This window comes from Desarmillaria tabescens (assembly GCF_030435595.1).
Source record: "Desarmillaria tabescens strain CCBAS 213 chromosome Unknown EV420scaffold_55, whole genome shotgun sequence".
Taxonomy (NCBI): Eukaryota; Fungi; Basidiomycota; class Agaricomycetes; order Agaricales; family Physalacriaceae; genus Desarmillaria; species Desarmillaria tabescens.
This window is the reverse complement of record NW_026848354.1, coordinates 111,760-137,413: the sequence shown is the minus strand read 5'-3', so window position 1 is coordinate 137,413 and position 25,654 is coordinate 111,760. Positions and strand designations below refer to the sequence as shown.

Sequence of the window (25,654 nt, the reverse complement as noted above, 5' to 3'; positions counted from 1 at the left end):
TTGTGCGAGACACGCATTGCGACGTGATACTGATGATGAATCATTCTTTGCTTATGTGTACTTATAGTGCAATCCCTGTAGTCATGGATTTATTTCTTTTCCGTCACAAGGTGTATCAGTATCATGAGTTTCAAGTAGACCTGGTTGTCACGGAATAGATTTCTTTCTGATGTTTGTGGTAATAGCCTCACCAGTACCGAAAAGGCAGACGAGATACGCATAACCGCTGCGATCCACCTGATAGAATCGGTAGCAGTCGTTATGGAACCTTCCCCATTTGAGACAACGGGGTGTTGGTAGGGTGCTGCGGTTTAAGGAGTAGAACATGCAACAGGTATATAGGAGGCTTCCGACGTCCGTGGTAGTAAGTACAGCCAGGTCCACAATCTGCGCGGTATCTCGGAGTGTATAAAGTATGAAAAAAGTCTAATGAACATGCCGTGAGCCTCGGAGGACAAGAAGTAAGCAAAAGCAAACCCACCTACGCGGATACTAGAGTTCCTTTAAGTGTCGCCCTCCACCAAACACCCCATTGGTTCCCCTGCTAAGAATCTGCCAAAAGAACCTTTCGTCCCCTTCTTGGCCGTATAGGTAGTACACCGCCCGGCGTTGCATGTCCACGAGGTGCTGGGGCATGTATCGAATGAATGCGGTAAGGAAAAACGTGGAGCTAATGAACAGAATTGACACTGTGCATGGTAAGGATATAAGATGAGGTAGATGGTATTAAGTAGTACGACTGACGAAGGAGAACCTTCTCCCAAGGCTCCAGCATGGACAGCACGAAAGTCGATTCGAACCACATTCGCCAGCGCCAGAGATACAGGGCTGCGGGAGATTCCGGACGGCGAGCAAAGGAAAGGTCTGGCTTGGGGGGTGGCAAGGCGGTCTCCGACATCGTGGCAGGACAACGCTCAGTTGCAACGTTCAAGGAAGGATGAAGAGAAGTTAAGGGAATAAAATTCTCACGGTAATCACCTCTGACTCTTCGACTCTTAACGACAAATTTCGCTCCGCTCCGTCCCGCAGTACCCCACAATTCATCAGGCGAAATTACACCTTGTATTCCAGATGTCTATTCCCCATATTACTATACATTGTGATCTTCTACAGAGAACAGACAGTGATATAAAGGTACAAGCAAAAAAAAAACGTTAAGTCAAAGCAAAATCAGAGGAAAGGAATTAACTACTGGCCCTTAGCCTTCGCAGCCATCTGTACAGAAATGAAGTTAATGACATCCTAAAGTGACAACGAGGGGAGACATACCAAGTTCAATGCAGAGCCTGCTTTGAACCACTCGATTTGGCCCTCGTTGAATGAATGAGCCAAGGGTACGTCCTGCATAAACCCATTAATCAAAAGATAGACTCGCGGCGGATAAGACTCACCTCCGAGGATCCGTCCTCATGCTTCAGTCTCAAGGTCAAGTTCTTGCCAGGTGCAAAGCTCTCCAAGCCCAAGATGTCCACCCTGTCGGAGGGCTTAACTTTTTCATAATCCTCGGCGTTAGCGAAGGTCAATGCCAACATTCCCTGCTTCTTCAAGTTCGTCTCGTGAATCCGGGCAAACGACCTCACGATGATAGCGAGGCCACCAAGGAATCGAGGCTCAAGAGCGGCATGCTCACGAGAAGAGCCTTCACCGTAGTTGTGGTCACCAATGACAACCCATTTGATGCCCTTCTCGCGGTAGTAGGCAGCGGTCTGAGGAACACCGTCCCATCCACCCGTGATCTGGTTCTTGACCTTGTTGGCCTCACCATTCTCAGCGTTGATGGCACCAATCAAGCAGTTTTCTGAACTGGGTTATCAGAGTAGAGAACACATAGTCATGGAGTGATTACGAACGCGAAATGTTTTGGAGATGTCCTCGGTACTTTAACCAGGGTCCACCGGCACTGATGTGGTCAGTTGCTGTGAAGAACGCATTAAAAGACGCATCGCGATCGCTAATTCAATACTTACTGCACTTGCCCTTGACTTTGATCAAAATAGGGAGGTTTTCAGGCGTCTTGCCGTCCCATTTCTGGAATGGCTGCAACAATTGGAGTCGGTCACTAGTAGGGCTGACGGCGACGCTAACGCTAGCCCTGTCGGGAGGAGGAGGCTGGAAGGTATTTTCACCGGGGTCGTATCCTTTTGGTGGTAGTTCGTTTCCATTAGGCTGGGCGAACTTGAAGGACTTGCCATCGGAACCGGTAAGAGAGTCTGTAAGAGGGTTGAAGGTCAAGGATCCAGCGAAGACCATAGCGGTAACGATGTCAGGAGATGCGACGAACGCATGGGTTGCCGGGTTCGCGTCGTTACGTCCAGTAAAGTTACGGTTGTACGAGGTGATAACTAGAGAAAAATCAGTATCAACGAGGTGAGGCTGTACAACTTCGACATACTAGAGTTGGCTTCTCCCTTCTTCACATCTCTTCTGTCCCACTGGCCAATGCAGGGTCCGCAAGCATTGGCCAAAACAAGACCACCAACTTGCTCGAAAGCAGCGATTTGCCCATCCCGCTCAATGGTAGCCCTAACCTGCTCAGATCCTGGAGTAATCGTGAATTTGCTCTTAGTTTCGAGTCCGTGGCTGGCAGCCTCCTTGGCGATAGACGCAGACCGAGACATGTCCTCGTATGACGAATTGGTGCATGAGCCGATAAGGCCAACCTTGAGCTCTTCGGGCCAGTTGTTCTTCTTGACCTCAGCAGCAAACTGCGAGATAGGAGTGGCGAGGTCCGGCGTGAAAGGTCCATTGATGTGGGGTTCAAGTTCAGAGAGATTCTTATGTTACTTTGTAAGTACGGGAATCGGGCAATCACAAAGGACTACTCACGATGTCGATGACTTGGTCATACTCCGCCTCTTTGTCTGCCTGCAAATTGTAGGAAAACTGTCGGGCATAGTTGGCAATGTCCTCTCGCTTTGTAGCCTTCAAATAGTCGGCCATACGGTGGTTGAAGGGGAACAAAGAGGTGGTTGCACCTATTTCAGCACCCATGTTACAGATAGTGGCCATACCCGTGCAAGACAACGATTCGACACCAGGACCCTTGTACTCGACGATAGCACCAGTTCCACCCTTAACCGTAAGAATACCTGCGACCTTCAAAATAACATCTGGACAAGTGTTTCGTTAAACAAGGACGTGCGATGGGGGGAATCGTTACTGACCCTTAGGTGTTGTCCAGCCGCCAATCTTGCCCGTAAGGTTGACACCAATAACCTTGGGACATTTGAGCTCCCAGGGGATATCAGCCATGACATCGACAGCGTCGGCACCACCAACACCGCAAGCAATCATGCCAAGACCTCCGGCGTTGGGAGTATGTGAATCCGTACCAATCATAAGACCTCCGGGGAAGGCATAATTCTCCAAGATAATTTGATGGATGATACCAGAGCCTGGTTTCCAGAAACCGAGACCATACTGACGCGAGTCTAAGAGCATGATATACATGCAAAGCAAACTCACATACCTTCGCCGTTGCCGTTGCCAGAAAGTCATAGACCTCCTTGTTAATTTCCTTAGCGCGCGCCAAGTCCTTTACCCCTCCAACCTGGGCCTCAATCAAGTGGTCACAGTGGACGGTGGTGGGGACGGCTGCAGTATCCATCCCTGCACTCATAAATTGAAGTAGGGCCATCTACAAAGATATCCATGACGTCCGGCCCCTCAATGATGGAAGCGAAAACGTACCTGCGGGGTAGGACGGAAAGATAAGCCATGACGTCAGTTCCGGGGTCGGAAGAGCAGAGAACCTCTGCATACCTGAGCAGTCGCATCCTGGCATGCAACACGCTACAAAATGACGTTGAGTGAGCATACTTGACGAAAAGATATGGTCAACTTACATCTGGTCGAAGCTTCAGGTAGCTCGTTCCCCGCTCAATATCCTGACCATGCGGGTCGTCGAGATGACCGTACAGAATCTTTTCCGACAGCGTCAGAGGACGTCCCAGCCTATGCGAAAAGTCAGGAAACGCGTATATCACAACTGGAAGGGGACCGCACCTCTCACGAACGATAACGAGATTGTCTTCGATGCGTTGATAGTTGATGAATGCCCCTTTCTCAAGTAAGGACATTGGGACTTTGGTGTCGCCAATCCGAGGAGCAGCAGTGGCCATTCCTGCAGCGAGGCGCTGCAGGGACCGCACCGCTTTCGCGGTTCTGTTCGAAAGGTTGAACATCGTCGAACGCGATGAGCAAGAGGAGAGAGATCAGAGAAAACATCCGTTGCCGGTTCTTGCCAGATTTATACCATCAGGGCCACGTGAAATTACTTTCCCCGCCAATCAGAGTGCGTGCGTTAGGGATTGTATAGTTAATTATTTAGTTTTCTGCGGGGTGGAATATGATCTCCAGCGAGCCGTCGGGTGCCCTTTATTGCGTCGCACAGGATGGAATGTCATTGACCCGCTCTTTTGCCGCAAAAAACGCCCAGAAAGTGTCCTGGTGACCGACAGCCAGCCAATAGAAGGGCGTGCCGGTCAGCCGACCACTGCACAAACTTTAAGCCTTGGTCCCCGATGACGCTGATGCAGGTGCACTAGCATGTACATTTCAGTCTTAATGATACGGAAAAAATGCGTCTCTATCGGCCAGTCTGCTCAACGAAGGAACGAAAAACAAACCGGCAAATCGATGTAGTTCGACATCTTTCCAGCTTTACAAGTTGTGGAGAAATGATAAGCATCAAGGTTGAAGCGGCACAGTGTGGGGTACAATCATTTGTCGCGCCTGAATTTCCAAAAGGCTGATACATAAAAGACCAGCAGCGCGTAAAAGTACAGGTCATAAGACATTCATAGTAGGAAGCCATAAGATTGTAACCCTTGATAACGAAATCAAGGACCACCGAGGGGAACACCTTTAGCCGCAATCTTGGCAAGGAAAACCTTGGTCTCAGCAAGAATAACAAGTCTACCATTGCCCGCAAAGACCATATTAGCTGAAGTCATTCCTAAGAAGAATTTCCCGAGTAGAGTTCCTTCGTTGTTCCATGCCTGTGGCGGCCGTTAACAGCTTTTGTGACGTTAGGGCTTCGAAACTATACTTACTTGCACCCCATCGCCACAACCGGAGTATACGTTGCCGTCGGTATCAACTTGGATCCCATCAGGAACGCCCGAGTCCACATATGCAAAGACGCGTCGGTTCTTGAAGGCATGAGTTTTCGGATCTACATCAAAGGCGTAACTTCGCGAGCATAGTTTAGACATTCGGGATTGAGCAAGGCGCAAATGAGAATCCCTACATGGTAGCGGGCTCCGTTTGATTATTTCCGAGGAATCCGTTTGTAGCTCCCGTGTCTGTGCTACATGGACTTTAGAAACCGACGTGAAAAAAAGGCGGAGTACACTCACATATATGCTGTCTTGCCGTCTCCTGAAAACGCCAACCCGTTACACTTGTCAAACCCATCTGCCACGACACGAACAACTCCAGTGACAGGATCAAATCGATACACCTGGCTCGGCATTTGAGGAGCAGGCCGAAAGCGGTTGAGGAACCCATATCTACAAGGCATAAGACAGTTTCCCAAGGACACGAGAGAAGGTTTGACGGACATCACATCAGTAAAGAATATCTTCCCACTCGGATGGACTTTGATATCATTCAGAGAATTGAATTGACGACCAAAATAGTTGTCGAGGAGAACAGTGACGTTATGGGGTGGACGGGGATTGACAAGGGCTATTGAAGGAGGAAGCGGACCTCGACCTGATGTGATCAGAAGGAGGGAAGACTTATAAGGCCCAGTTCCCCCGTTAGTCATTTGGATTGTATCCGGGAGGATAAGCTACGATCAAGGAAGATTCGCGTTAGGATGTGGGTCAAGGAGTAGATCTTACTGGAGTGATTGGTACAGAAGAAGACCCTTTCACGGCCTCTGCTGCAGAGAGGCTTAATTTCGAGATTTGATTGTTGTGTTCCAAGTCGCTCATGCCCAACAGGCCACCGTCGTTGCTAGCAAAAAACACTTCATCCGAGGAAGGATCATAGATAGGTGCCTCGTGTGCAAAGGCAAAAGTATCATTGGAAGCAACCTCATGAATGGATGGAGATGAACCTAAAATTGCCAGGAACGAACGGTCGAACACTTGGAAAAATGGAGGGGTAGTATTCGTAGGATTGAAATGAGAGTCAAAGGAGTCTTCGCGGAAAGATGCATTGGCGCCCAAAGTAGCCACCGAACGTGGGTCGACAAGCTACACACATTGGTGTCGATTACCTCGGTTACTGTTATAAGTAGTAAACCATACGCACGACGGATTGAGGGGGTAAACGGAGATCTGGCATACCACCGGGGAACATTTTGGCCCAGGCAAAGGCCACCAGGGCCACCAGGGCGACGACGAGATAGGGCATGAAAGGCATGGATGTGGATTCTTTACTGGTGGGTTTGGGCGACTCTCCCATGGCCTTCTTCGAGGTCAAGCACATGTACGGTCTTTGCCTTGCCTCATGATCGGGCTTTATCCGGATCTCTTTCCGAGTACCGTGCGTCCGAGTCCGCGTTCGACGTAAAGTCCCGTAAAGTCGGGTGCAATTAGGACGCGCTTTTTAACTGGAGTATCGTCCAATCATTGCAAAAGGTAAGCCTTCTGGAACATTTCTGATAAACTTAGGATAAGCAGCGGTGATCCATATATGGGCATACCGCCGGGCGGAACGACTATATATAGTATCCCGCCAGGCCGCAGACACTCTCGGCCGAGCAGTCAGAAAAGGAAATTATCATCCTCGGAGTTTCGGAAATAACATCTTGACCAACTCCATGACACTAGTACTCTCTTGCCAACGTCAACGTTGTCATCCACCGACCCTCTTGATGCTCAACGGAAACCAGCTTCACACCGACGAGATTGTTATATTCGCTGCGCTTCATCTTTGAATGAACTGATCATCACTATCATTCATCATCCCTGCAGGATACACGCTCGACACGAACCGAGGTAAGCATTGACAAAACATCCTCAGCGAAACTCCCAATGCACCGCTGACTCGAGGGTCGGATTGTAGTATAAGCCTATGCCGACCTGGCCAAATTCGCCGGCATCGCAGCATCGCTTCTAGCTCCATCAGACGGACAAGAGATCGCCAGTACTCCGGCCATGATGACGCCTGTTAAACACCAACTTTTGAAAAACGTCGCGGTCAAATACGGAAAATATGAAACACTGCCGATTTCATAGTGACGAGTTCGGGAGGCATTTCCGGCGGCGACTTGCTGTTCTCGATTTAAGCAACGTTCCTCTTGAAACTTTCAAGCTTCGTTGCTTCCATCCTCTTCGTGTTATATTTGGTGTGCCTGGCGTGGGATTCGCACCGGAGTCATCCACCGCTATTTCACCCATAGTTCCACCGCAGTGACCTCGCACGGTCTCTGAACGTCCCCCGCTCCATGTCTCGACTCTTGTCTTCACTTACGAACAACTTCCCCTGCTATTCTTGGTGTTCGATGGTTTAATGTGTTCGTTCTCACTGCCACGCCAGTCGTGGGATTATTGGGTCTTTTCTGCCGTACTCTTGATCGTCAAACTATAGCCTTTTCCGTGCTGTATTATGTTTTTTCAATGCTTGGTGAGCCTACTTCTTTGTCGCACAAGGTTTTTGACCTGATCCTGATTAGGTATCACCGCTGGTGTGTGAACTCTTCTTTTGACGTTAATCGTGGCTTATCCTTCGCGCCAGGCTATCACCGATTGTGGTCCCACAGGTCGTATAATGCATCCATACCCCTACAGCTATTTCTACTCGCTGGGGGGACCAGCGCAGTTCAGGGATCTTGCTATTGGTGGTCCCGATCCCATCGGTCACACCATCGCTATACGGACACAGAGCTCGATCCATACGATTCCAATCGTGGGCTACTATGGACACATCTAGGTTGGATGTTGTTCGTAACAGACCTTCATTCTGGGAAAGCAGATGTCTCCGACCTTCGAAATGATCCGCTATTGAAATTTCAACATCGCCATTACTTTTATCTGCTTCTTATCTTCGGTTTCGTCATCCCTACCATCATACCTGGGCTAATGTGGGGGGATTGGATAGGTGGATTTTGTATTGCTGCATGCCTTCGTCTGGTCGTGGCTCATCATGTGAGCGTAATTACGTTTCTTTTGCTTTAAGCTGACGTTGCTCAGGGTACCTTTTGCATCAATTCCATCGCCCACTATCTGGGTTCAACACCCTTTGACGACAAATTGACTCCTCGTGATCATTTCCTGTCTGCGATTCTTACGATGGGTGAGGGATATCACAATTTCCACCACCAGTTTCCTATGGATTATCGTAACGCCATCCGTTGGTATCAGTACGATCCAACGAAGTGGTTTATAGCGACATGTAAAGCTCTTGGGTTGGCCTCCCACCTTCGAATGTTTTCGAAAAATGAAATTGAGAAGGGGGCGTTGACAATGAAGCTCAAAAAACTTAAAAAGGTACAAGAATCCCTTTACTGGCCAACGCCTATCAAAGAACTGCCGGTAATGTCCTGGGAATCATGTACGTATACACACGGTCCCGTTGTTTTCACGTTTCTGACATCAGATAGTCCAGGAACAAGCGAAGACGCGGCCGCTTATCCTGGTGGCAGGCTTTATCCACGATGTTACGGCTTTTCTCCACGACCATCCTGGGGGGTCTTCTATCCTGACTGCAAGTTCAGGCAAAGACATGACTTCTTCATTCTTCGGGGGTGTCTACAGCCACTCCAATGCTGCGCATAACGTATGTCCCGTCCAGACCCTTTTCTTCTATCGCAACTGATCAACTGGGTCAAAGTTGCTATCCATGATGCGAGTGGGCGTCCTTCATGGTGGCGTCGAAATGCCGGCAGAGCACGCTCTTCCTCCTGCCCAAAGCCTCTATGTTGCCACGCGTCTTGGCGCCATATAATTATTCCACAGCGCCTATATTGCGGAGCCGCCCGAGATGATGCAAATCTTGTTGGTTACCGCAGAGAGCATTTGTAGAAAATAACTGTGTTCCGTAATACTGTGTATGTATTCGTTTCTTCTGTTTAACCCACTCCGATCTGCAACGGACTTGACCGTTTCTCCGATCAGACCTCGTCCCAAGTTATGTGGTTCCTGATTAGAATTCATTGCGTGGATTTCTCCTTGCAGATTTTATGATGCAGTGGTGAAATCACGGGTTGTTGTGATGTATCAGATGAAATCAGGGTCGGGGATCTCGTTAAAAGATGATCGATACCGCCTGGGCATGCTCCATTTAGTACATCACACTTCGAACTTGTGTATGTGCCAGCCGGTAAGAAGTCTGTTTCATGAGTTGACTTATTTTTGAACGCTCAGATCTTCATCAACTTATACGGAAGAGATCTTTCTTATGAGACAGGCCAGACGGAAGGGTCGTAAGCTTTGTACTTTCAGGGCTGCAGATGTTCTAGGAAAGTTGGTCAGCTCTTCTACGAACTCCGCGGACCTCCATCGTAAGGCCCGGCTATCCGCATAGGACGACGGTCTTGCTGTTTGCCCCAAGGAACGCCTTCAGGATCCAGGGTTTACCCATCAGTGCATTAGCCTATTGGTTACGGTACCGTCGAGAACCACTCCCTTGGCCGAATAATTACTCACTTCACCCGGTAGACCGACGGCATGACTTCTAACCTGATATCGGCGCATACCATCGGGTCACTATATAAAGCGCGTGTACCATCCTTGCTCTCCCAGTCTCAGCATGGTCCTCCTCCAGTCTACGACACCGTTAACGGCTATCCCAACCAATTTGACAGTCCCACAGTTTCTGTTGGACGAATATCACCATGTTACCCGACCTACACGCCTTGCACGAACTCCGTGTTTGATCGACGATGATACGGGGCAAGTGGTCTTTATAGATGAAGTGAACATTCCGCGGTTTTTGAAGACTTTATACTGAGATTATCTTTCTCAGCTACGAGCTCGTTCTCGAGACATCGCGTCGGTCATGTATCATCGGTTCAAAATACGTGAGTCTAATCCATAATCCCTCGAGGATACTGCGCTCATAAATGTTTAGAACACGATGACATAGGTTAGTCACTTTGTCCAAATTACAATTTCCCTTTCACTTACATGCTCACCAGTGTCCATAATGAGTTACAATCATATTGGTATGCTCTTCTGCTCTTTTGCAACCATCTTTAACACGACCGGACAGACTTTGGCCCATGTGTTTGGGCAACACACCGCGTGGGCGGCGTAGTATCGTAAGTTCTGGTATCGTATTTCCCGCGATTGATTATTGAATTGCCGGATGTCCATGCGCTCCAGGACGCTAAGCCCTACGCTTGTATTGGGGGAACTAGGTAACTAGACTAGGGCATGTATTGCTCTTTTTGTTTCTCACCTTTCCTTTCTAGTGCATCACCTTAACATCGCTAAACCCTCTTTGCTGATCGTTCATGCTGACTGTTTGCTCATGGCTGTATCGGCGGCATCGTCGATTAACCTTGCTCTGGACCGTCTAATCATCATCGAGGCGCCGGTTTGGAAGGAACCTGTCCCTTATCACTCATTGCACGAGTTGATAGAGCAAGGTTCACACCTTCCGCCACCGGTCGAGAGAATTCTGTGCGAAGGAGAAGGAAAACGAGCGATTGCGTTTCTGGCACCTTCATCTGGGACCACCGGCATTCAGAAGGTAGGTGTCACTCGGTTATCTATTCTAAATGGATGCTTCACTGATGTCATCCACAGGCCGTTTCTATTACGCACTTCAATGTTGTTAGTATGATTATACAAGAGGCTACCTTTAATAAGTTAAATGAAGCATACGCGCCGTGGAACGAGCAGAGATTCAGACCAGGGGACGTCTGTGGCGGCTGTAAGCATTAGCTCTCTCTTTTTCCTTATGCTCACTGAGGTAATCTCTTGACTTAGTTCTGCCGCTCTATCGTGCGTGCACTGCAATCACCATGCAGTAGAGAGCTGATACTTTAACCCAACAGACATATATGGCCTTGTCTTCAATGTGAGCTATTGTCATGATATCTTTCAAAGGCATCAATTCCGATTTTTCCCCCAGCTACATTATATGTTATATGCTGCAGTGAGTACCTTTTTCGTTTTGCATTCTATCGTGCTCTAAAAAACTGCCTAGATGTCACTCGTTCTCTCGAGGAAGTTTCATTTCGAAAGCTTTCTTGCCAGTATAGAACGACACCAAATCACACACTTACCGTGAGCATGCGTTAGCTTCTGTCCGATTTAGTCGCACTCCGACCGCAGATATCGCCTTTCTTACTAGATTGGTTCCTCCTCAGGCAGTCTTACTTTGTAAAGTTTGTGGGACTCCGTCTATTCATTGTTGCCGAATGTTGAGATGTTGCAGCATCCAGCCGTCAAGAATTATAATTTGTCATGCGTGCGATACTGCATCATCGCCGCGGCACCGCTGAGCGCATCACTGACGGAAGAGCTTCTCACGGTAATGCCCAACGTCCAGTTAGGTCAAGCATACGGTACGTCATTCTAAAATAATTTTCCTCTGGACAGTCGCGGACTTAACTTTCAGGTATGACCGAAACTTGTGGGGCCGTTAGCATGGTAAGTGACGTTTAGCACGGGTCCTTCGACAATTAATGTAATATACATACAGTTCCCGGTAACTCAAAAGGTCGGAACGCTAGGAAGTGGAGGTCAACTTCTTCCAGGAACGACGGCTAAGGTGGTCAAAGAAGACGGAACTATTGCTCGGGATGGCGAAGTCGGCGAATTGTTTATTAAAGGCGGACAAGTAGCTCTCGGCTATTATGGGAACCCTACGGTGTAAGCACATTAAATAATTAACCGACTACTTATCAGTTTGACTAATTGGGATTTCGCGTTTTCAGGACCGCAGAGACTTTTGTTGACGGGTGAGGATCATCTTCAGTATTCACGGACTGTCCCTGATGCGTGACAAGATGGCTTCGTACTGGAGACCAGGTCATGTTTAAAGGCGGGGACCTGTTCGTCATGGATCGCGTGAAAGAACTAATCAAGGTCTGTTACGCGCACTTCTTCTCGTCATTCACTCATCTCAATTCGAGCGGATAGGTCAAGGGATTCCAAGTCCCACCCGCGGAGTTGGAAGGCCACCTGCTAACACATACATGTATTGCTGATGCAGCAGTCATCGGCGTGGCGGACGATTTCGCTGGAGAGCTTCCTCTTGGGTTCATCGTCTTGAAACCAGCAGTTGACCGAGCTGTGAAAGAGGACCCGGCTTTTGCGGAAGAGGTTAGGTTTAACATTTTCGAGGTACTTTTCCTCTCATTGGCCTGCCTTATGTCTCATTAACGTTATCACAGCATGTCGCAAAATCGAAATCTACTTACAAGTGGCTGACCGGAGGCATCGTTTTCATTGATGCCATTCCCCGTAACGCTTCCGGTAAGATCCTTCGACGCCTTTTACGACAACAGACAAAGAAGCATTCTCGTTCCTCTGTTTCTCCCCAATGTCACGCTAAAATGTAATTTTCTTGGTCGCAAGGTCTATTATTCTACTGGAGGATGGAAACGCATCTGTATTGTAGCCTCTCGAACTCATCAGTATATTATGACACCGTTGCTTACTTCAACCAACAGAAATCAACAAATTTATGATGTCCATTTTATCGCGAGATATACAGTTTAACTAAGCCTATTGCTGAAGAGAACGAATGAGAGTGGTATGAACTTTTTAGTCGAGACAACATGCTTGCCAAGATAGAAACGCAAAGGTAGCGAAAGAGTCGAATACAAGGTTTATTTTATACGTCTAACAAAGTAAAAACAATTAGCCAACGTTTCGAACTTCAAATGAAGAAAGTGCTCACAGAAAGCCCAACATAATACACTGCCGATACAAATGAAAGGAGGTGTCAGCGATGCAACGATCAGAGAAAAAGAATGACAGAATTTTATAAAGGTTCGATATCCGGAAGCTGTAGCGACTTTGGATCATGCTAGGGAATCTCTCAAGTCAAGTTTGATGTCAGCGCCAACTTTGATTCCATCACCACTAGGACGAAGACTGGGAGCTGGATGGTGGGCTTGGTGGTGAGGGGGCTGCTGCGGAGGATGATTGTAGCAAGGCCTGTGCATCGGTGCTACTCGCAACGTTCGCCTTGACTTTCGCAACCAAACCCTGATCGGTCTTGCATCCACACGACTCCAAGCTCAAGGCCGTCTCCTGCAACAGCTGAATCAAAAGGTTACATGCGTTCACGAGCCCGTCAACCGCTTTTATGGTGTCCCGCTGTCAGCACGTTCAGACCAAGGTAGGTAAGAAGCTCGACGACTGAGTTTCTCAGTCAGGGAGACAATCCCATTCACATAAGCCTCCAGATTGTCACCAACGTCCAACGTGGCGCCAACGAGCTGCACAGTGGTGTCCAAAATAGTTGCTAGTGTAGCTGAAGTCTGGGTCGACGAGCCTGGGTCAGGATGACAGCCACAGCCCTTTACCAGGATATTGACGACTGCGTCAACACCGACAAGGCTGCTGATGACAGCATCAACCACACCGACGATGGAAAGGTACGGTGAAGCAGGCGTGGAGGCTACGGAGGAGTTGAGGGAGGAGTTGATGTTACTGCCTGGATTTCCTATGCGGTGCATTGGGTCCACAAGTAGTCGGATATCCGCCAAGTTCCAATAGCTTTAACAGACCATTGGTTAATTGCTCAAGTCCTGCCAACCCTTGGACGTCGGCGTTGATGGATACGATCCCGTCCAAACCAAGTGATTTCAGGAGCTCGCACGGGTTCACCCGAATGTCTCGCATAGTGAGGGCAGGAGACGCGGCGTCGACGTTTCCAGTTGATATAGAGGAGCTTGAATCACGTCTTGGGATGACTCGCCGAGCGAAGACGCTGCCTTCGATGACAGATATGTCACGCTTCTGGAGGATGCTGGTAATCAACAACTTGGTGCCGTCGAGAAGAGAGCTGGAGGTATGACATCCACACGCGCTCAACTGGTCCAATATCCTTCCTAAAACAACGTTCAACGCAAGGATGGTTGTTTGAATGTCGGTCAACGCCTGGACTGTATTGTCTGTCAAGCCGCTTAGCGCCAGGGTATTATCCAACAAAGCGAGCAGCGAGTTCAGCAAACTGGACAGATCGGTGAGCCGGCCAAGGTCGCTATCAAGATCGACCGTAACCTTCGCATTAAGCTTGACAGCTAAATCAAGGAGTCGAGGGACGACATCAGAGAGAGACGATGAAGTGGACGTTGCAAAGATCGTGATTGAGAATCCAAACACAGGACCAGACGTATGAGAAGGTTTACGTTTGCTAGGATTTCATCATTGGAGTTTGGCGTGGCATTAGCGGGGGGGTGGATAAGTGACTCGAGACCGAGGGCCGCCGATAAGTTGTTGAGAAGATCGCCGACGCCTTTTCCCAAATCGAGCGCAGTAGTGGAGTCCACACCTACAGGGCGCAAATCGACGAAAGAAAGAGACCGGCGTTCTGTTCCATCAGTGACACAGCGGGTCTGGTCTGTGCTAGGCTGGAATCCCTGACGGCATTTATGGACGACGCACCGGCCAGCGCGGCACAAGCCTGTCACCAAGAAGGGAATTGTGTTGCAGTCAACACCCTGGGAAGACTGCGCTGAACCGAACGGATGAGGAAAGGTACATCCACCACCTAGCAAAAATTAGACGCAGCGCATTTGGATGGCAGAAACGCGCTTACAACTGTCCAAAGCGCAGGCGGTGGGTACACATTCGTAATCATATTTGCCCTTTGGATTAGGAACACCACAAACGGTTTCCCCAGTTTGGCATGTGGCCTGAGCTTCCGTCAGGGTGGTAATCTGCGCATGACGTCGTTTGTGCGAACGGGGAACAGCTGAACCACAACCCTAAGACAGAGGCGCAATTGTGAGCTTCAGCGGTTGCATATATGCGCATATAATGGAACTTACGCGGATAAATACCCCGCATTTACCATTACACTCAGTCTTTGGCGGTGGGCAGACGCACTGATCACCTTCCTGGACATAGGGACTGTCGCATTTCCAGTGACAAGGATTGTGGTTGTTGCATACGCGATGAGAATGAGCGGGAAGGGTGTCGCAGTGCTCGCCTCCGGTATTGATCTGTTGCAAGAGCATGAACAAACATGAGGAAGAAACCGGCAAATGCGCGCACCAAAGCCCTCAACCTAGTTTCAAGGAGGGACTTCACATCGGGACCGAGGAGGTTCACAGCGACATTAGTGTCCAAGAAGATGTCCAGATCCTGGAGGAAGGCGTCAGCAGAGATGCAGAAAGAGGTGTACGTTGATTACCTGAAGACACAAACAAAGATTTAAGCCAGTAAAGATATCGAGGGGAAGTAGCGACAGAATATCGCCCTTAAGAAGAACGTCGGCATCGAGGGAGAGACAGATGTCGAGGAGGTCGCGGGGCTGGCGGTGGTATTGGCGTTGCGCGAGGGTTCGAGAGGTCTTGTGCGACTTTATAAGGCTGGGCGACGCTGCAAAGGCGGTAGAGAAGAGGACAGTAAGGAGAGAAGAGGCAACGAGTGTGGGGGTGAACCGCATCGCAAATCCACGCGTCAAACCGACGGGGTGATGGTGGTAAGAGCAGAAAGGGACTTGTTCTGGTGAAACCTTTACATCCAACCTCTTTATACCTTCACACGGCGGAGTTTCATTCGCGTGTCGGGCACTAGCAATCGGGAGATCGATTTCCGTATATGGTGATTCAAGATTGTGTGGGCCAGCTTCTATCTTCCGGTGCAAGATGCCATAGCGCCAATTTTTTCAATAATTAAACAATAATTCCGCGGCAGTCAGAGTGAGACTCCAATCAGGTAAAACGAATAAAATATAAGAAATCTGAAAAGAGCAACATATTAGCAGAAAACGGCAAGTTTTACGGTGATTTATGCGTACTACATCATGGATTACTAGGCTTATTTTCAAAGGAGGATGCCTGAGTAGCCTGCGTTTCTTCATATCCCTCATCGGCATTCAGATGGACTTTCAACTTCGTCTTCGTCGCTCGATTCGGCGTCTATATCCACGTCCATGGGACCCATGCCGTCGCCACCAGGACCACTTTGGAACCGCGGGTCCCAGTCCAGCTCCTCTGGTTCCTCCACCTCCACTTCGACGCGCTGTTTCCAATCGAACTTCTCGCGTAGCATCGTGACAGCCCGGACAGCTCTGTCTACTCGGGCATCATGGGCAGCTCTAATTTCATTGCACTCTGCCAATACATCTTCGTATTCTGGCTTTTTAGGGACTGCTCCGAATCGAGATTGCTGTACCGAGGGCGCTGGTGGTCCCCCAAGCACGCCCAAAGAACCTCGGCTCTGCATGTGTTCTGACAGTCGTCGAACGGTGTCATTCTCCATTTTCAGGACGTCGAGCGTCTGCTGATTTCGAAGAAGAGGTATGACATCGTTATCAAGCTGAGAGTCTGACATGCCAGAACGAGGATGCAGCGCTATTTTCTCGTAAGGGTTGGAGTGGTCGGTCGGGGCAGAACCATTGACCTTGACAGAGCCATGTATGGGGGATACGAGAGAACTAGAGAAGCTGTGGGTTTGCGAGAGCAGGATATTGTATTTGGAAAGAATATCTGGCCATGGAGGCATCACATTCTGATAACCAGACTCTATGGTCCTTTGAAGTGCCTGTATTGATTCGACGATCTGGCCTGGCTTTGAATCTAAGAGACTCGAGATGGGCAGTAGGAAGACTAGATGAGTCGAAGTCCATTTGAATGTCTGCCATACTGACTGTGGCGAAGTAGACCCGGATACATAGACATCGAACACAATCTTTCAGCTGATTGCACGACGTAGCCTGGGAGGCTATTGACATACACTAGCAAACATAAGTAACAATACTATGCGTGACGACTGTCACCGTCACGTTTAAGCTCGCGTCTTTTTTTGAACATTCCATAGCGCGACAACCTCAACATCATGCTTTCTGCTCTGCGAGCCCGCCTGGGCGCGAAGCTTCCTGCCTTCTCCCGGTTGGCCGCTTTTACGCGCCAATCCACTGTATCTTCGGTCGCTCGACCCATTATCTGTACTCAGTCGCGTACCTTCTTGACATCACAGCGCCTCGAGTTTCCTACTAAGGCGGCTTCCTGCGAAGAAGACCACCGTGACTAAGTCGACCGCTACCAAGACCAAGGCGAAGGCTGGGGCTGCTAAAAAGAAACCCGCCAAAAAGCCTGCAGCTAAGAAGGTTGCGGCCAAAAAGAAGGCAGCCAAGCCCGGGCCTAAACCAAAGAAGAAAGTTGTCAAGCCCAAGGTCGTGAAGTGTTAGTACTTTTTCTGATGTGTGTGTACTTTTACCGATGATAGTCTGATAGTCAAGATCACCCCCGACATGAAACCACCCAAGCGAAGTCTCACTCCTTACATGACCTTCCACACCCAACGTGTGCACGCATCGGAAAAGTTGACCAATCTCGCGGAGGCTCAAGCTGCTGTCAAATCCTCTGCTGCCGTCTGGAAAACCTTGTCTGATGCTCAGAAACAGGTCTATATTGTATATATCTATGATTTTTAGATGCTGATATTAAAGCAATAGCCCTATGTCGACTTGGCCGCTGAAGCGAGAAAGGAATACGAGAAGACTATGGAAGCACTGGTATCGGAATACTCCCCTGCAAGTTCGCAAGGAATTGAACAAGCGTCGAGTTGCAAAGGGTAAGGCTAAGATTTCCAAACCCGATTGGATGGAGAAGGAGCCCAGTTCCGCCTATATGAGGTATGCGTTAGCCTATACACCTTTGCCCAGAGTACTGATGTTGCGACAGATTCGCTACCGAGTTTAAAGAGGGCAAGGATATCCCATACGTCGAGGCATTGAAGCAAGCTAAAGTCGCTTGGGCGAATATGCCTGAGACCAAGAAGCAGGTAAATAATACAGCTTTAACTTTACGAGTAGGCGTTAATTGACTGGTAACAGGAACTCAAGGCCGTGGCCCAGAAAGAGATCTCTGCCTTCAGGGCCAAGCAGCACGCGACCGTCTGATTCCGGCTTGCGGATAAGCTGCAATTGTATGAATAGTTTATTTTCAATGTATGCCTCTTTCTTTGTCTTGATGAGTCGTTTAATACCAGAGTCTCTCCCTACTCGCCTCGCCCGTAGGTCCTAAGTGAGATAAGTTCCTACACGATGTGCTACGTTCGTAGTTGTTGTATAGTTTTCTTCTGCCACTTCTGAGCCTGCACTGTTGCTTTGACCCATTGTTGAACTGCCGTGAACTTATACACCAAAAATCACTCAAGTTTTTGACGGTGCAAATAAGCATCACAATTGAATTATTACGTGCTATCCCGGGAACTAGCAGCTGGTGCGTTGTATGCGTCACAAGCCTGCGCAGTGCCAAGCCTCTAGGCTCCACAGCGAATAAGTAATGCTGCGGGCATGGTCGGGAAGTAAATCAGTTTGATATTGATCGTTGTCATCGCATCAACCGGCCCTCAAGCTCAAGGCCTCAACTGTGTCCGCTCTTTATTTCAGTAACTTCAATATAACTTGAACTGCTTAACGATTCGCTAACGTTTGTATTACACCGCAACATCCGTTATCCTTCGGTATGTACTTGATCGTTGAATAGGACACACGCGTGACGCGCACTCTTGACTCGGTTCTCATTGTGCCAAAAGCAGTACTGAATTGAAAAGCACCAATTTCATCATGGCGCTTTCTCTTTCACTCGCCGACGCCCAAAGACTCATTTCCGCTCATGGACTTGACGCCGCCCATTCTACTGTAATAAATGTTTCAGAGGTCGACAATGATGCATTTAGGTGCGGCTATTTCGTTGCTCGTGTGTTCGTTCAAATAAAATATGCATTCGTCAAAGTTATACCAGGGATAGAAGGGCGTACGTCGTAGATCTTTCCAGCTCCAAGGATGCGGCGCCAACGCATTCGTGCTTTATCTCCGTCTCTCTACCTTCGAGCTTGCCACTTTCACCAGATTCATATCACCCGAATTCCATTCAGGTTATCAGCAAGCTTATCTCCCTGATTCACAAACACACATCTATCCCCATTGCAGATCCGTCGCTGGATACTTCCGAAGGAGGGCTCTGGTACCTTATCACCCCAATCCATCCCTTCCCGTCGTCCGCGATTATCCCCTTATCTCATGCTCGAAACAATGGTCTACTCACTGCTCAACAATCTGTACTGATTGACCTGACACTCGGAAAATTCCTGGGTCAACTGCATAGTGGTGTTATGAATGAGTGGTACGGGCCGCCCCTCCTGGGAGAACCACCAGACCCGTCATACAGCTGGCAAGAGACGTTCACCTCGACTCTTGAGGCTCTCCTCGTCGAGATGGAATCCAAGTCGTACGAACTTCCTTTCGAAGACATCCGGCGTTATCTATCTCGCGCCATTGCCTTCTTCCTGTTTGATGATGTAGAAGTACCATCGCTAGTGTGGTTTACAGGCTCGGATGATGATATCTACATTAGTTTGAATGGGGCAGATGTTAGCATCGCTGCAATTCTTCCCAATGTTGCGCACGCAATCTGGGGCGATCCGCTCTTGGAGTCATTGTTCATGTCCGGGATGAACGAAGCGCTCTTGGAGGGTTACAAAGATGGGGGTGGAGAGACCCTGGTCATTTTTCGGCGGCAAAAGACGAAGCGGCTATGGTATACGTTATTTTTGGCTTTGGTGGTGCTGACGGAGCGAAATGGCACTGCGGGTCCAAGGGAACAATGGGCTAAGGAAACCATCATGCAGTGCACGGATAGTCTCAAGGATGCTCCTTGTCATTGAACATACGTACCAGTGCATTCAGTATGCATATGTACATAGCCTGCGGTATCACCTCGAGTCATGTCAATTATCGATCGTCCCTGATCATCGCTGCCGCGTTGTCAGAATTTCACGGTCGGAGTCAAGATTGCAAGGTTGATGCATTCCATGTATACTCATGTATATGCGTCTATCGGATCTCCATGACATAACACCTAGCCCCCGCCTATACACGAGGCACAAAACGTAGGGCAGGACAAAAAATGACTCAACCATAGACAAATCCACTGACTCAAAGTCCGGTGTGGATGGCATTCCACGAGGCAAATAGGCGCTAGGGCTGACATATATAAATCACATATGGGACTGTCTTTGTTCTCACAAGGACCCACCATGGCTACTTATCTGCAACAAATTTTGGGTGGATTAGCCCCCCTGCTTAACTCGACTGTCGTGGAAGTCGCCAACGCCACTTCAGCCGTTCCCCAGGCCACGATCGAGTCCCCCCTAACTATTCCGACCGATCTGTCCTCCCTGATTTCGTTGCTCTTCTCGTTTTCTGCACTACGCGACTGGTTGAAGCTAATTGTGCTTGGTGGCTTCTTCGAAACGTGTCGCCGAGTCATCTTTACCCAGTACGCAAAGCTCGTTAATGCCTTCTACATAAACGCAACCTTTGAAGAAGATGATCCCAGTTATGGTATGCTGCAATATTTAACTGCGCATATTAATGGCTCACCTGTGCTTTCTCCAGAATGGATGATAGTCTGGCTTTCAAAACAACCATCTTGGGGTAAGTCTGTCTCTCTTGGGTTGTATATAAGGCGGCGTATCTGATAATCGATGCAGCAAAAGCGCGTGACATACAAGTTAGCACTAATACATATGGTGCTAATTCCAATACCGTCATGCTTGACGGAGATGAAGATTCCGACGAATACTCTAAGACCTCCCGCAAGTTGGCCTACTTACCTTCCGTCTCAATGACATACTCTATGTGGTATAAAAGGCGGTACATGACCATCACTCGTACGCTGCAAGATACAACAGGATCATACTATTCAACGAAACACAACGTCCTGCAAATCAGGTCCGTTTCAATGCTAACTTGATCATTTTTCCTCCACTGACGTTTCTTTGTACTAGTCTTATGACTCGTAATCACAGTCTGCTCATCGGTCTGCTCCAAGAGGCTCGCAATGATTACATGGCCGCTCAGGAACATAAGATGTGTGTATGGGTTTCAGACGTGTGCGCATTCTGTCATCGTTAGCAGCGCTACTTGGAATTGAGCGTTCTTGTTTATAGGAACAACAGCTGGAGGCACGTTGGCTGCCGCGCCAAACGCAGTATGAATTCCATCATCTTGGAGCCTGGTGTGAAAGATCTTTTGCTGGAAGACGCTCGGGACTTTTTGGAGAGCAAGAACTGGTATGCAGAACGCGGCATTCCATTCCGTCGGGGTTATCTCTTGGTATGTTGTTATATATTACCTCCGTTACTTTACTGTCGCTAATTTAACCTTCCCGTAAGTATGGCGTTCCTGGTTCGGGGAAAACTTCATTGATTCACAGTATCGCCGGAGAGTTGGGACTAGATATATATGTCATTTCCCTCTCTCGCGTCGGGCTTGACGATTCCTCCTTGGACGCGCTTATCAACGAATTACCTGAAAGATGCGTGGCCCTCATGGAAGACATCGACGCTGCTTTTACACGGTCTCTCAATCGAGATGATGATGACGCTTCGGATTCCGAGTCAAGTGGCTCATCCAGCGCCAACAAAACTCCCAAAGCCACAAGTGGTGGTCCTCCACCACCGCCTAGCAGCAGGTAAGCAGTATAATAAAATTATTTCTTCACAACGATTTGACATGCCGGTATCAAGGGTCAGTCTGAGTGGACTACTTAATGCTCTAGATGGCATTGGCGCCCAGGAAGGAAGGATCCTCTTCGCAACCACAAACAAGCATACTTCCCTTGACCCCGCCCTTTGTCGACCCGGACGTATGGATCTCCACATCGAGTTCAAACTATCGAGCAAATATCAAGCCAGAGAACTGTTCAAGCGGTTCTACATTCCTTCGAATCAAGGTGATGCTGAAGAGGATGACGATGAAACTGCCGACTCTGGTTATGGATCCACCACTCCATCAGAAGCGACAGATTCAACTCCGCCATCTCCGTCTGGATCCAAGGCATCAGAATCTCCCGTTTCTGAATCTTCATCGCTCCTGCCTGCTCCACCGGTATTTTTCGGTAGCCGTCATGTGGGGCGAGCTCCCAAGCTTTCTAAAAGAAGGGTTGATGAGCTTGCTACGGCATTTGCTGATATTATTCCCGACCGGCAACTCTCGATGGCAGCACTACAGGGCTACTTGATGATGCACAAAATTAGGCCCTTCGCTGCTGTTGCAGGGGCACAGGACTGGGTTGAGAAAGAGTTGAAGGATCGTAACAGACGAGAAAAGGAGAAGGAGACGAAGAAGGAGAAGGCTGAGCAGGAGAAGAAGGAGAAAGAAGCCAAGGAGAAGGAGGGGACGGAGAAGACTGAGCAGGAAAAGAAAGTGAAAGTCAAGGATACCCCCAAAACACAACAGAATTCAGGTGAAAGCGACAAAGCGATCCAGGTAACTCCGACGTCAGCTTCATCCTGATAGATGGCGCCACTAGACCCTACCAGCGGCTAGTCGTGACGGTAATTTCCCGTGCTTATCGCTGGTTCACTTTGGCATCCGAAGTTAGTTCGAGCTTAGCGCCTAGGTTCAGCCAGACTTCAACAACTACTCGAGATTCTTGGATCCTACGTATTCTGCGAGCGAGACCGATGGGGAAAGGAAGGTCACTGTTAGGATTTGAAACGGGGCATCCTATCTGTAATAGTTTATATGTAGTTTCACTCATACTGTAAGTTTAGGACATTGGTCAACCAAGCGGTGTTGTTTTGTTGATACATGTTGAGACTGAATGGTTTCGGCACGGCAACTGCCTCGGTGATCGAAAAATTCGCGTCCACATCGTTGACCGTCGGAAAGTTTTGTCTACCACTATTTCTCTTCAAATTTGCCATGGCTCAGCAGCGCATGGCCTTGTGGGCCGCGGAGGACATTGATGAAGAACTTCAAGACGTCGATCTGTCGCTAGCGATTGGGAGCTATGGGCAGAACGGCTTTGACGAGGGTGCGCTTGCTATCGTCAGGAATTTTGCCCTTGTGCTCACTGGGATAATGCAGCGCAAATACCTCCTCAATTTGACGAAACTACCCTAATAACAGCGCAGCATATGGCACAGCAAGCTGCTTTTGCCCAAATTCCTGATGTTGTGAAAAGCGTATGTTGACCAGGATTGCTTTCCTATGGAGTGATGCTCAATGCTCCGATAGTTTATCGTTCATTTCCATCAAGCAGTGCTGGACAACAACCTAAACGAGATTACGATTGCGTATGAAAGTGGCTGGAACAAGTTCACAGAGAAGTTCTATTCGCGGACAGAATGGCCTGAAGCTGAAATTATTGCGCCTCTTGTTAACGACGGTGCTTATCCATCTTCCCATTTCAACGTAGAACTCCTCCCACTAAAGGGTATGACTATTCAGATCCTATCTTCCTGATTCTCTATCGAGAGCTATACTACCGACACGTCTATTCACGCTTACAGCCCGACATTGACGACCGGTTCCATTCTTATGAGAACAGCTGCGAGTTATTCAATTATCTCCTCAGTCAGTCTCCCGCTGCCCTTAAGTCAACATCTCTTGATATACTTATCAGATTCTGATGGTCCTGTCGAACTGGAGTTGCCTGAGCAATGGCTATGGGACATTATCGACGAATTCATCTACCAGTATCAAGTCTTTTGTACTTGGCGATCAAAAGTAGCATCTAAATCTCCTGAAGAACTTAGTGTGCTCGAGGATGGAGGAGGGGTGAGTTTAGTCAGCCTGGTATACGTGGACTGTCCTGATTGATTTCTCGCAGGTGTGGAGCTCTTACAGTGTCCTGAACGTCTTATATTCTCTCATCCAAAAATCGAAAATACACTTGTATATTGAAGCTACGCAGCAGGGAAAGTCTGCCGATGAAATTGCGTTCGTACACTTTTACTACTTTGATAATGCCAATAACCCATGGACAGTGAAATTGTTGGGCCGTACGGTGTACGTCCGCTGTACCGAATGCTGGGTTACTTCAGTATCATTGGGCTACTCCGTGTCCACGTTCTTCTGGGTGATTTCACATTGGCGTTAAAGGTGATGGACAACGTCGAACTCAACCAAAAGGTATCTCGAAGGATCATTTTTCGAAATTTAGCTAACATGCATTGATTATAGTCACCCTTCACTCGGGTAACCGCTTGCCATGTCGCTACATACTACTACGTCGGTTTCTGTTACATCATGTTGCGACGGTACCCAGACGCTATTCGCACATTTGTGACGATATTGAATTTCATCATGCGGATGAGGCAATACCATACCAGGAGCTACCAGTATGATCAGGTCTGTAAAACCCCGTTTCGTACCGACGCGGTTATCTTACGACCTCTACAGATCAGCAAAACAGCAGACAGGATGTATGCCTTGTTCGTAATGTGTAATGCGCTATCGCCCAGTCGGCTCGATGACAACATTACCAATGTCGCTAAGGAACGGTATAGTGAACAGCTTGCCAAGATGGTTAGAGGAGGGTGAGTACTCAAATATCTGTGCTTATCGGTTTGAGAAAACATATCGCTCCTGTTTATAGTGAAGGTGCCTTGCCTGCATTCGAAGAGCTTTTCCTCTATGCATGTCCAAAATTCATTAATGCGACCTCTCCACCATACGAGGATCCCAATGCCATAGCACAGATCATTCAGGATTCATCGCCTGATACCTACGTCGATCCAGCTCACCGCCAACTACGTTTGTTCTTGTCTGATGTAGTAACTCAGGCGCCAGTTCCAACACTTCGGAGCTTTTTGAAGCTATACACCAGTCTCGGCTCTCAAAAGCTAGCAAGCTTCCTGGATGTTGACGAGGAGGAAATGATTCAGGAGATGATGGTATTGAAGCAATGCAGTCGTAGCATCAGCCGAGTAGGGGGAGATAAAATCAGTCTACTAGATGGCCAGACCATCACCACTAGTGACCTTAACTTTGTCATTGACGAGGTATGCTGCAGTCAGGTTCTATTGTTAGGAAGGCTGATGCAACTTTTTCAAGAACATGGTACATATAGCCGAATCCACTGTTGGCAGGCGGTTCGCTGGCTGGTTCATCAAGAACACTGAGCGTACTCAACGGATATTTGACGACCTCAAGAATACCCCGCTTCCCACTCCTCCAAAAGGTGCCATAAACAATGTTAGCCCTGTTGATACGTCTACGAAGCATAGGCCAGCGGGGAAGGTCGCTTGGGGTAGCGTTACCTCAAAATCTTGAGTACTTTGCTACTCCGGACCGGCAGTGTTGTTATGATATATCCATGTACATCGTAAAATACATTGCAGGAGCGGTTGAACCTTTGTACAGTTCTAAATTTCCAAAAGATATCTCATTTAGGTAATTGTATTATTTTTTTGTAACACCCGCCGGCAATTTTTCCATCCTGGTTTGCTCCTCTACAGGGATGCGTTCTGTGCGCTTCCTTAGTACGCGACAGCCGTTATGGGAACTACCCAAACCTCATGTCACGCAGAGTACAAAAAAACTGCTGCGAAAAGTGGAAATGAGAGTCGCCCCGCGGATATTGGCTCCGCAGACGAAGCAACATCTCCAGCACTTCCTCCGGGTTCGAATGCATCCAACACGACGTGTTTTGTTGCTGATATTTGTACCAGGGTTATATATCAGGCAATGAAGAGCACGCCAAGCGGGAAGAAAAACGTAGGAAGCTCCAAGATGTTCTCGCGAGCGAGTTTGGGAAAGAGGTTTT

The 25,654-nt window shown here is 48.5% G+C and overlaps 11 protein-coding genes across 11 annotated transcripts; 6 read left to right on the top strand and 5 right to left on the bottom strand.

The window, feature by feature from the left end:
• Positions 1 to 232: 232 nt before the first annotated feature.
• EV420DRAFT_1007957 (uncharacterized protein) lies at positions 233 to 1,012 on the bottom strand. Its single transcript, XM_060465293.1, has 3 exons — positions 745 to 1,012; positions 482 to 689; positions 233 to 426 (listed from the first exon to the last, which is right to left on the bottom strand). Exons 1-2 carry the CDS (start codon positions 896 to 898, stop codon positions 493 to 495), a joined length of 351 nt encoding a protein of 116 aa, XP_060325011.1. The 5' UTR covers positions 899 to 1,012; the 3' UTR covers positions 233 to 426; positions 482 to 492.
• EV420DRAFT_1574859 (aconitate hydratase) lies at positions 974 to 4,203 on the bottom strand. Its single transcript, XM_060474438.1, has 12 exons — positions 4,006 to 4,203; positions 3,846 to 3,954; positions 3,763 to 3,792; positions 3,470 to 3,637; positions 3,165 to 3,420; positions 2,827 to 3,110; positions 2,393 to 2,774; positions 1,968 to 2,342; positions 1,851 to 1,916; positions 1,392 to 1,798; positions 1,270 to 1,341; positions 974 to 1,215 (listed from the first exon to the last, which is right to left on the bottom strand). Exons 1-12 carry the CDS (start codon positions 4,182 to 4,184, stop codon positions 1,189 to 1,191), a joined length of 2,355 nt encoding a protein of 784 aa, XP_060325010.1. The 5' UTR covers positions 4,185 to 4,203; the 3' UTR covers positions 974 to 1,188.
• Positions 4,204 to 4,412: 209 nt separating this feature from the next.
• Positions 4,413 to 6,582, bottom strand: EV420DRAFT_1574855 (calcium-dependent phosphotriesterase). The gene is given in 8 exon segments (XM_060474437.1): positions 4,413 to 5,000; positions 5,055 to 5,193; positions 5,252 to 5,311; positions 5,361 to 5,513; positions 5,565 to 5,797; positions 5,850 to 6,206; positions 6,265 to 6,529; positions 6,540 to 6,582. 7 exon segments carry the CDS (start codon positions 6,439 to 6,441, stop codon positions 4,842 to 4,844), a joined length of 1,278 nt encoding a protein of 425 aa, XP_060325009.1. The 5' UTR covers positions 6,442 to 6,529; positions 6,540 to 6,582; the 3' UTR covers positions 4,413 to 4,841.
• An 857-nt stretch (positions 6,583 to 7,439) lies between these two features.
• On the top strand, positions 7,440 to 8,901 carry EV420DRAFT_1277498 (delta 9-fatty acid desaturase protein; the record flags this gene model as incomplete). Its single annotated transcript, XM_060468035.1, has 6 exons — positions 7,440 to 7,581; positions 7,631 to 7,642; positions 7,693 to 8,102; positions 8,148 to 8,508; positions 8,558 to 8,733; positions 8,788 to 8,901. Coding segments are annotated over 6 exons (1,215 nt in total), but the record flags the coding sequence as incomplete, so codon positions are not given.
• Positions 8,902 to 9,705: 804 nt separating this feature from the next.
• On the top strand, positions 9,706 to 12,469 carry EV420DRAFT_1648918 (phenylacetyl-CoA ligase; the record flags this gene model as incomplete). Its single annotated transcript, XM_060478227.1, has 20 exons — positions 9,706 to 9,870; positions 9,922 to 9,976; positions 10,027 to 10,041; positions 10,094 to 10,120; positions 10,168 to 10,216; positions 10,281 to 10,315; positions 10,370 to 10,650; positions 10,707 to 10,833; positions 10,890 to 10,904; positions 10,958 to 10,980; positions 11,035 to 11,058; positions 11,110 to 11,158; positions 11,205 to 11,290; positions 11,341 to 11,470; positions 11,524 to 11,555; positions 11,608 to 11,777; positions 11,843 to 11,866; positions 11,915 to 11,993; positions 12,048 to 12,251; positions 12,302 to 12,469. 20 exons carry the CDS (start codon positions 9,706 to 9,708, stop codon positions 12,467 to 12,469), a joined length of 1,758 nt encoding a protein of 585 aa, XP_060325007.1.
• Positions 12,470 to 13,877: 1,408 nt separating this feature from the next.
• Positions 13,878 to 15,839, bottom strand: EV420DRAFT_1007803 (uncharacterized protein). Its single transcript, XM_060465292.1, has 5 exons — positions 15,277 to 15,839; positions 15,138 to 15,227; positions 14,912 to 15,085; positions 14,680 to 14,848; positions 13,878 to 14,631 (listed from the first exon to the last, which is right to left on the bottom strand). Exons 1-5 carry the CDS (start codon positions 15,529 to 15,531, stop codon positions 14,162 to 14,164), a joined length of 1,158 nt encoding a protein of 385 aa, XP_060325006.1. The 5' UTR covers positions 15,532 to 15,839; the 3' UTR covers positions 13,878 to 14,161.
• Positions 15,714 to 16,804, bottom strand: EV420DRAFT_1007745 (uncharacterized protein). Its single transcript, XM_060465291.1, has 2 exons — positions 15,886 to 16,804; positions 15,714 to 15,828 (listed from the first exon to the last, which is right to left on the bottom strand). The coding sequence occupies exon 1, from the start codon at positions 16,590 to 16,592 to the stop codon at positions 15,954 to 15,956; it is 639 nt and encodes a 212-aa protein (XP_060325005.1). The 5' UTR covers positions 16,593 to 16,804; the 3' UTR covers positions 15,714 to 15,828; positions 15,886 to 15,953.
• A 77-nt stretch (positions 16,805 to 16,881) lies between these two features.
• On the top strand, positions 16,882 to 18,234 carry EV420DRAFT_1574830 (uncharacterized protein). Its single transcript, XM_060474436.1, has 7 exons — positions 16,882 to 17,041; positions 17,088 to 17,272; positions 17,324 to 17,493; positions 17,545 to 17,604; positions 17,636 to 17,724; positions 17,774 to 17,873; positions 17,926 to 18,234. The coding sequence occupies exons 1-7, from the start codon at positions 16,926 to 16,928 to the stop codon at positions 17,989 to 17,991; spliced, it is 786 nt and encodes a 261-aa protein (XP_060325004.1). The 5' UTR covers positions 16,882 to 16,925; the 3' UTR covers positions 17,992 to 18,234.
• Positions 18,235 to 18,440: 206 nt separating this feature from the next.
• Positions 18,441 to 19,888, top strand: EV420DRAFT_1574825 (uncharacterized protein). The gene is made up of 2 exons (XM_060474435.1): positions 18,441 to 18,773; positions 18,830 to 19,888. Exons 1-2 carry the CDS (start codon positions 18,661 to 18,663, stop codon positions 19,758 to 19,760), a joined length of 1,044 nt encoding a protein of 347 aa, XP_060325003.1. The 5' UTR covers positions 18,441 to 18,660; the 3' UTR covers positions 19,761 to 19,888.
• Positions 19,889 to 22,735, top strand: EV420DRAFT_1574822 (uncharacterized protein). Its single transcript, XM_060474434.1, has 8 exons — positions 19,889 to 20,079; positions 20,132 to 20,439; positions 20,494 to 20,532; positions 20,589 to 20,829; positions 20,886 to 20,990; positions 21,048 to 21,213; positions 21,273 to 21,571; positions 21,627 to 22,735. The coding sequence occupies exons 2-8, from the start codon at positions 20,133 to 20,135 to the stop codon at positions 22,393 to 22,395; spliced, it is 1,926 nt and encodes a 641-aa protein (XP_060325002.1). The 5' UTR covers positions 19,889 to 20,079; position 20,132; the 3' UTR covers positions 22,396 to 22,735.
• On the top strand, positions 22,736 to 25,344 carry EV420DRAFT_1574816 (eukaryotic translation initiation factor 3 subunit 6). Its single transcript, XM_060474433.1, has 11 exons — positions 22,736 to 22,918; positions 22,972 to 23,069; positions 23,122 to 23,272; positions 23,335 to 23,460; positions 23,510 to 23,664; positions 23,717 to 23,826; positions 23,874 to 24,018; positions 24,070 to 24,237; positions 24,289 to 24,425; positions 24,485 to 24,890; positions 24,943 to 25,344. Exons 1-11 carry the CDS (start codon positions 22,807 to 22,809, stop codon positions 25,159 to 25,161), a joined length of 1,827 nt encoding a protein of 608 aa, XP_060325001.1. The 5' UTR covers positions 22,736 to 22,806; the 3' UTR covers positions 25,162 to 25,344.
• The last annotated feature ends 310 nt before the right edge of the window (positions 25,345 to 25,654 follow it).